At 44.1% G+C, this 8,752-nt stretch overlaps 1 protein-coding gene across 1 annotated transcript in view; it reads right to left on the bottom strand.

Annotated features, from left to right (window-relative positions):
• Positions 1 to 6: 6 nt before the first annotated feature.
• The window catches only part of TIMP2 (TIMP metallopeptidase inhibitor 2), a 36,496-nt gene continuing 27,750 nt past the window's right edge, over positions 7 to 8,752 (bottom strand). The window contains exons 3-5 of the mRNA XM_044419869.1: positions 7,662 to 7,770; positions 4,147 to 4,271; positions 7 to 393 (exon numbers count right to left, since the gene is read on the bottom strand). Of these exons, the coding sequence (XP_044275804.1) occupies positions 196 to 393; positions 4,147 to 4,271; positions 7,662 to 7,770 (432 nt within the window). The 3' untranslated portion in view covers positions 7 to 195. The remainder of the gene's footprint in view (positions 394 to 4,146; positions 4,272 to 7,661; positions 7,771 to 8,752) is intronic.

The raw sequence follows: 8,752 nt of genomic DNA, 5'->3' as shown, positions 1-8,752 counted from the left end.
GGAGAGGGAACAGACTAAGCAATATACAAGTGGCCTGACATCCCCTTCCTTAGCCCCTCCACGCTACCACGATTGTGCCTGCCTGGGAGACCTTATTTTCATGCTGTTTCCAGGAAGTGATGTCAAAGGTGGACCAATCTAAATTCTTACAGGCTTTGTTGTGATTGGCTACTGGACTGCCATGGCCCTGGGGACTCAAGGGTCCTCGATGTCGAGAAACTCTTGCTTAGGTGGGGCCACTCCACGGTACCACGCGCATGAACCATCACTCCGCTTGATGCAGGCATAGTGCTTTGCCTGCCGGCCATTGATGTTCTTCTCTGTCACCCAGTCAGTCCACAGACATTCATCCTGAGCAGACACGTAGCAAGGGATGGAGGGGCAGCGGGAAATCTGCAGCGAAAAGAGACAGCACAGGCATGTGTGGTTCGCCTTCACCATAAGCAGCAAGTGAATCATTCACAAAACCATCAGGAGAGCTCTGCTGGGATCAGACCGAAAGCCTAGCATCCTGCACCCTCCTGAAGTCATACATTACCCTTTGGGAAGCCAGTTTCTCTGGGAAATGTTTCATCCGAAGAATATAAACCCTTCCATAGAATTCCAGAGCTAAAACATCCTGTAATCCTGCTAGAGGCACCAAAGCAGGATTCAATGTGGATGCTATCATCTAAAATATACTTAAATGAAATGCATGCGAATGGAACTTCATAGCCTTATCTGGGAAAGCTGTCTGTAAATTAACATAAGAAGAGTCTTCCTGACATTACTGTGTTGTCATATATCACACCGGAGCCACCCTGAATGAGCCACATTGGACTAATTGCCATGGGCTGGATTGATTAGTGGCTTTTCTTTTACCATTCATAGCAGGTGAGTGAGGGGTAATTGAGCCCTGAACACCCCTTTAAATCTACAAGTTCAGTTGCTGCCTCTGCTGTGTTGTTTACTCTGAAGTTCTACCAAAAACATAAGGCTAGATGGTACAGCAGCGTGCATAGGATAACACTTACAGAATAATCTTCAGCATCACAATATGCCTTCTTGACATGTTGAAGAAGCAGACCAAGACACTACTTAAGCAGAAAATGAGTTTTTTAAAAATCTCCTATTTCTAGTTGCCCCGCTTTGCCACTTGCCCATTGGTCTGCCCCCCTCCTCCACAGGGCCATCTGGCCTGTGGAAGAGTTCCTGATTGCCTGCTGTGTTTCTTCTAGTAGTGTTTCTGCTAGAATGATTTTATTTCTTTCTTGCGATTCCATTGTGTCTAGGAGATGGGTCAGTTGCCTGCTCTGGATGGGGTGGAATTCCCTTTCAGAAGCAGGTGCATGATTTCAGAGAGCTCCTTGATCTAACACTTTTATTGGAGGTACAGGTTTCTTTGATAACCAGAAGGGCTTGCTACCAGCTTTTACTTGTAAGACAACTATTGTCATTCTTGGACAGGGATAGCCTGACCACTGTGATCCACGCAACTGTAATGTCAAGACTGGGATCCTGCAGTGTGCTTTATGTGGGGCTGCCCCTAAGGCTGGTGTAGAAACTTCAGGTGGTGCCAAATGCTTACCACCAGTTTACCAACTCATGCTGAAGGAATTGCACTGGCCGCCTCTACACTAACAGGCCAGGAGTAAGGTTTGATACTTGCCTATAAAGCCTTAAGCAACTCAGGACTGGGATAGCTAAGTGGAAAATCAACACTAGAGCTCTTCCTGTTTATCAGGGAATGCTGTTTTGCGATTTAAGCAAAACACATTTACCATGGTTGGGGGATATGCTAATAAATACAGTGCAGTGTCCCCTGCCTTTAAAACCTGATCTTGTGTCATGCACTAATGCAAATGTGGGAATAGCAAGGAGTTGGAAAGGGGGTATGGGCAGACAAAATCCATTAAGCTATTTGCAGATTTGAAGGAGTGAAATAATGGAGATTTTCAAATAAGGGGAAGAACTCACAGCTCCTGCTGCCCCCCCCCCCCCCAAATCATGGAAAAGAGGAGGAAAAGAGAAGAGGCTAAAAGTGCTGATTTTTGCTGTTCTCCCATTTCCCATGGGATGAAGCCAGCAGGATCAGCACCCCCATTCCCCTCTTCCTAAAATTAATTCCCAAAAGGAAGTGCAGCCCCCATGTTGATTTTCGGAAGAGTAAACATCACTGAAATTAATGTGATTTACTTCTGACTTGACATGTATCTAAGCATCTCTGAAGACAATGAGATTTGTTTATGAGTAAGTACCACTGCAGTGGAGACCTTGGGCTCAATCAGACCCGTGGGAATTGCCTGGGAGACAAACAGATCGACGACTGATGTCCGGGGCTCTCTCTCAGTATGGATGAAGCTCTTGGTACCGATACCTCTGGAAGCGCTGGCAAGTCTGAAGAGTGGTGTTCCGAGTGGGATCATCACTTTTTCTTCTCTGGTTTATCCCTGTTGGAGCGCTTTTCCTTACAAGTCTCTTTGGACTCGGTATGCTTCCTTTTTTCCTTACGTTTTTTAGAGCCTCTGAGGTAGTGGAAGGGATTATTGAACCCAAGGTTTTTGGAGCTTCCTTGTTCAATTTGGAAGCCCAGGTTGAGGTGTCTCCTTGGGCAGTGGAGGGACTGGCTGATTTTGCTGCTGCAACCTCTCTCACCATTACCGGCGCTCTGTCCTGCAACTCTTTTTTCAGTCAGCTCTCCCAGTTTTTTTGTGCCTGCTTGGAAAAAGCCTGGCAATGGGAGCACTTGTCCACCCAGTGGCCTTTTCCCAGGCAGAACAAACACAAGCACTGGGATCCTGCGGGAGGCATTTCTGCCCCACATTGAGTGCACTTTCGAAAACTGGCCTGCTGTGCCATTGAGGAGAAAGAGAAGGATAGAGGATAGGTGATACGAGGGGTTTTTAAAAAATATTTTTTGTAGTGGGGAGGTTAAGGCAAGAAAGGGATGAAAGGCTTTGGAAAGGGAAAAATGGAAAGGTACTAAACTTTTAAAGCTAAAAGCTACAGCTAGAAGGGTGATAGAAAGTGAAAGGCAACAAGAGAAACCCAAGGCACAGCGAATGGCAGTCGAAAGCAGACTGACGAAAGCAGACTGATGGGAACTCCACCCATTTATACTGGGGGGGAAGCGTGGGCTTCCCTCCAAAACTACTAATGCTGAGAGAATCTCCCCGAACACAAGCACAGCACCCATGTGTGTGATGCACAGAGACCACAACAAAGAATTAGATTTACTACTGAATAGACATGTATATGGTGTGTTTTTGGTTAGCTGTTCCTTTCAGGGGAGGGTTGAGGGAAGCAACATTGCATTTACTCTCCAGTTCACTGCACAAGAAAAGTAAGAGAAAGAGAGGAAAGCAACTAATGGCTTACTGGACTTGCCACTGTTTTGTCAAAGCTTGATAAGACATTTCCTCTTACAGCACTGCCCCTCCAGCACCCCAAAGCCACTCTTTTTCCCCCAGAACAGTGCCATGAGTTTAGCGCACACACTGGAATATGTGCCTCAGAAAAACAAGGGGGAGAGACAAGGTTTGGTCAATGGGAATAATGCAAGCAATGATGCATCTGTTGCTAGGGTGCTGAGGGAAGTAGCGCTCAAGGGATGCTCTTGCCAGAAGACTCTATGGTGTTTCCATACTAACCGTGGTAAAACAGTGATTCCATGTCCAGACAACTGGAGAAGCCACAATGAAATGTGGAAACCTTAGTGTTGATTTTCTGTGGTTTCAGAAAGCTAATCCTACCACACAGGAATTCTGAAACTGGGTCCAGACAACCCAACAGACCAAACAATTGTAAGATTTTACCATGACTTCTTGTGTTGCATGAACCTGTCCATTCCCCTGGTGGGTTCAGAAAAGGGCCTTTAGTGTTACTGTACCCCTACAGAGTAAAAATTAGACAGGCACAAATCCTCTGTGTTTCTGGTGTATTTTTGAAATATGAATTGCCGCAACAAGCTTTCCAGAAAAGTAGAGGGGTAGTTGCCCTGTTATGATATTTGTTTATTTAAGAGAGAAATACTATGGGTTGCACCTTCAGTGCTTGTAAGTCTCCTAACTCAGAGGTACAGTGAAGGTATCTTGGTCTCCCTGCCTTCTTCCCCTGAATTTTTGCTAGACAGGCCTTTTTGCCTGTAATGGTATCATTTGGGCTTACCTTGCACTCACAGCCCATCTGGTATCGCTGGTTTAGACTCTTCTTCTGGGTAGCACTGAGGGAATCCCATGGAACAATAAAGTCACACAGTGTGATGTGCATCTTGCCATTGCCCTCGGATTTCCCTGCAGAACAAATGAGTTGTTAGTTGGGACATGCCTGCCATATAAACACACACATGTCCCACACCAGAGTCAGCTTATCCACTGACAAGTGTCTCACCTTGGCCAAAAAGTGCTAATTGCATATATGTGCATGGCTCAAAAAGGTTCAATTATATAAAGCGCTTTTGCTAACATGGGATCACTCCTAATGAAATCAACTCAAGAGTGCTGATTTACTGAGTAAGATCGATGGTCCCCTTTGCGTCATCACTTACTGTTTTGATAAGCAGTCGGCCAGATGCCACAGGGAAGTTCCAGAATCCATCTCCAGCAGGCAACAACCAACGCTACACTGTGAACGAGCACTGGAGTTTGCACTTTTGTCTAGATAGTTTATAGCCTCTGACGGAACTATCCGCTGTCTATTTATCAAATCCAATTTAAAAGCTGTTTATGCCAGAAGCCAACACAATGTCCTATTGCAATAAATTTCATGGGTGAATGTGAATTTGTTCACATCTACATTGCCCCACCATTTTTCATTTTGAAAAAGGAAATCTTTCCCTATTTTTTTCTATCCAGTTTTTCCATAATATTCATGTTCTCCAAAGCCTCTTCTCTGTCTTTGCTCAATCAACTTTTTTTCCAAGCTGAAAAGCTCCAGTAATTAAAATCTTATCCAGGCATGCATTCTGAACCTGAACATGCATTTCATTAAAGCAGCATACCACAGCTTACAAACAGCAGTGCTACACAGCATTTTTAAAATGTAGGTTTAGCATTCTCATCTGGAATGTTGTGACAAGATCAGGGGAGAAGACAGAAAAGAATGCAGTAAGCCAGAAGAGTAACAGAGGATCGCAGTTCACAACATTCTCTACAGTGCACACAGGATGTGGGGAGTGAAGGGAAAGAAAGGTTCCAATTTTTCCTGTTTCCCGCTTCCAAACAAACCTAATCCTCAAGAACTTGCGGGTAGGTCCCAATTGCCGAACCACACCAATACTATCATCTCCAAGGACAAAAAATACAATACCACCTGCCTTCCCTTTCACATGGTGGCAGCTCATTTCTCCACCCAGAATGGAGAATTCTTCATTATACTAACTGCCTTCATTGGCATTTATTTTTTCTAGCTATGGTATTTCGTTACCAGTTTTCCTAGTAATAATCATAAAAGTATGAAGGGGTAAAACTATGTCTGGACTTTTGATTATGAAACCATTACTATGCAACATTTCTCTGAACTGTCTGTTCCGTGAGGAATTACGATGCTTCAGGACTTGAGTGAAAAAAGTGTTGTCTGGACAAGCCTTAGCTAATAAGGAGTTTCAAAATGCCAAGGTCTAGCAGACTACCCTGTAGATTTCTGCATAGCTTGCTTCATTACAGCCTCAAAAGCCCTTGTGAGCCTGAGCTGACTGTAAAAACATTATCAGACATCCTTTCATGGGAGCACCAGAAGGTGGCGTTTGGCAGAGCTCCACAAAGAAAATTTCAAAGCGAAGCAGCCCCTGGATTCTACTTCCAGTTGCAGACTATGACAGGCACCAAGGCAGCTGGCAATGCATCAGGGACTCTCCTTCCAGCAAGGAGGGCAGACTGCATTTTTCTCAGCTGGGAGTGCATTTAGCTCTAGCCATACTAGCCGGCATAGCTTGGGGATAGTCTGATTTCACGTTTGTATGTGAAAGATTTCTAGATCTCCTTTCATCCTAACAAATTCCAGGCTGGTGCACAATCATAAAAGTACAAAATAATAAAAAGCCTTGTCATCATCTTTCATAGTATATAAAACTGAGAGGAAACAGAACCAGAAAGCTGTAGGCAGAAGCAATAAATCAATCCAAACTACCTGGAGAAAGCATGTCTTGAATGCCATGGCACAGAAAAGAATGTAATTTCAGACAAAATTCCTTCATGAGGGTATTCCAAAGTTAGAGGACCACCACAAAGAAGGCACTTTCCTTTCCCCATAATTACATACCCCGTCTGGTGGTAATAGATATAGGAAGAGGTACAGAACTGCTTTCAGCTCCGTTTTGGAGAGATGTTCTGGGAGGTTGCATTCAGTGATGCTTGGGGTATGAAGGACAGTGTCAAAAATACCAGCACACTTGTCACAGGCTATCCTGCCTCCTGATGTTTGGTCATTTGTTTGTAGTCCTAATCAATTATTTTTATTAGGTAAAAAATATATAAGTCTTGTTTCAGGCTGCACCACAAGTTGTGTTCTGAACAATTGCTACAAAAGAGTCGAACTGATTTAGCATTGTATAAGGTTACTGCTGCAGGTTAAAGAGCAGAAACCAAATTACTGAGGAATTGTTGGAACGCTCTGTTCAGGCCAGGCATGCTAACAAAGCCACTTCCAAAGCAGATGCTTTCCTTGAGGAGTGTCTCTTGCAGCTGGAACATCATTTTACCCTAGACTGCTCCTCCCATCATACACACCATTTAACTGTTGGATCTCTACTGCCCACTCCCTTCTCCACCTCCCCACTCTGGCTCAGCAATCCCAGAGTTTCAGAAGAGCTTGCCAGACTAGCTGGGTTATTCCCACCTATCTCTGTGTTGTTGTGGCCTCCAGCTTTACTCTCTCCCTGTCTGAGTCACAACCAAATCCCACATTTTCTTGAAGTACCTTGCAGAGGTACTGAGATTAACCTGTACTGCATTTTAGTTCTATTACATTACAGTTTAAAGCTCTTACCTCCAGTAACTAACAGAAGAATCTCAAACTTTTAGAATAGGTAAAAAACTACACCAAAGCCTGAAAAACCATCAGACTGTCAGAGTTTGAAGGAAAGGGGGCACAGCATCCTGGGAAATCCCAGAGGGCTAGATTTGACCCCCACCCCTAGTCCTGAGGTTCTGCACCCATGATACAGGAAGAGGCACTCCATCAAGTATTCGCGTCTCAAACTATTATGCCTCAGTACTTTGAACCGGGCTCAGAAACAAACAGGCAACCAAGGTACTTTGTCAAAAAATAATGTAATATGGATCCAACTAACCAACCAATCACAATTCTCACAGCTAAATTCTGAATGAACTGAAGCTTCCAAATCATCTTCAAGGGCAACCCCACATATAATTCATTAAAGTAATCCAATCCTGATGGACCTCTTGGACTTGTTGCATGCAAACTTCCTCTGAAGAGCTGAGAGCTGTATTTTACCTTCACAATACGCCTGTAAGATAGTTTAGGCAGAAAGAGTGATCCATTCAAGGTCTAATTCAGTGAGTTTCCTAATCAGAGAGATAATTTGAACCTAACACCATACTGACCTATTTGCTCAGTATTCCATATTCATCCAGCCCCAAATGGCATTGATGCAGGAAGGTGGGGAAAAAAATCTTCTCCCTGGCCTGTCAGAGCAGTAAGTCTCTGCAAGAGTTATTCCTTACCTGCAATGAGATACTCCTTCTTGCCACCAACATCCAGCGTCACCCCACACACTGCTGAGGAAGGAGCCGTGTAGATGAATTCAACGTCCTGGTCAGGCCCTTTAAACATCTGGGAAGGAAACAAATGGGTGAGGCCAAGAGCAGAGGACAGCAATTCGCATCAGTCATTAAGATGTAAGCAAACTAACCAGTAGCAAGTAGAAGACATTCCTGAGCAGGAGATGCCACAGGGCAAACAGAGTTACCTCTCTTCATGGTGCTACCATGGGCACTGCCAGGGTGTCCTCTTCAACCACAGCCAGTGTTGCTAGTTTGGGGATGAAGGGAAGATGGGTGCAGAGGATTTTACAGGCTCTGTAAAAACCTTAGGTACTTTTTTTCTTTATTTGTCAATGTGCGAAGAAGAGAATGAGAGAGGCAGGTAGGTGCAAGTAAAGGGCTTGGTCCCATTGGGCTGGTCCCTCTCCCCCTAAGGCTCATTGATGCCAACTGCCCTGTGGGAAGAACACTGGAGGGCAAGTCTTCCTCCAGTGTGGCTGCTTGTTTTGGGTTTTGATTATGTGATGTATCTGTTGTAATTTATAAAGTGTAGTATAGGACACTTTGGGGGAACTAGTGGGAAAGTAAGATATAACCCTTCTAATAGTTACAACAAGAACACTTTTAAAAGCCACCCTTCAGAAATAGGACTCCCAAGACAGAGTATAATTTAATAACAAATACATTAAATTCATTTTTCAACTTTTCCCCACTCCCCTCTCCTGCCCCAACAAACATTTTGCCCCAAGATAACTTAAAATATGTATGATAACAACAGAAGGACTCTATTTGACAAAAGGTAAGTATGAGGCACTGACCCAGTTCATGAGAGGGAGAGAAATGAATGGCCCATGGGCTTTCATATAGAAGTTCTGTCCTAATACCCAGCATCCCATGAGGAATAAGGAGCCAATGAGTTAGTTTGCATTGTGAGTTATGTGCAAACCCCAAACTGTGGATTGTTCATGGGTTGTTTTAACAAGCTATATAAGTGACTGGAAGAAGCAGTTGAAAAAAAAATCAGTCATTCTCCTTGCCAGTACTACAGTGCT

The sequence above is a fragment of the Varanus komodoensis genome, unplaced genomic scaffold (assembly GCF_004798865.1).
Source record: "Varanus komodoensis strain SLA01 unplaced genomic scaffold, ASM479886v1 scaffold11, whole genome shotgun sequence".
Lineage (NCBI taxonomy): Eukaryota > Metazoa > Chordata > Lepidosauria > Squamata > Varanidae > Varanus > Varanus komodoensis.
This window is presented reverse-complemented; position numbering and strand designations above follow the sequence as displayed.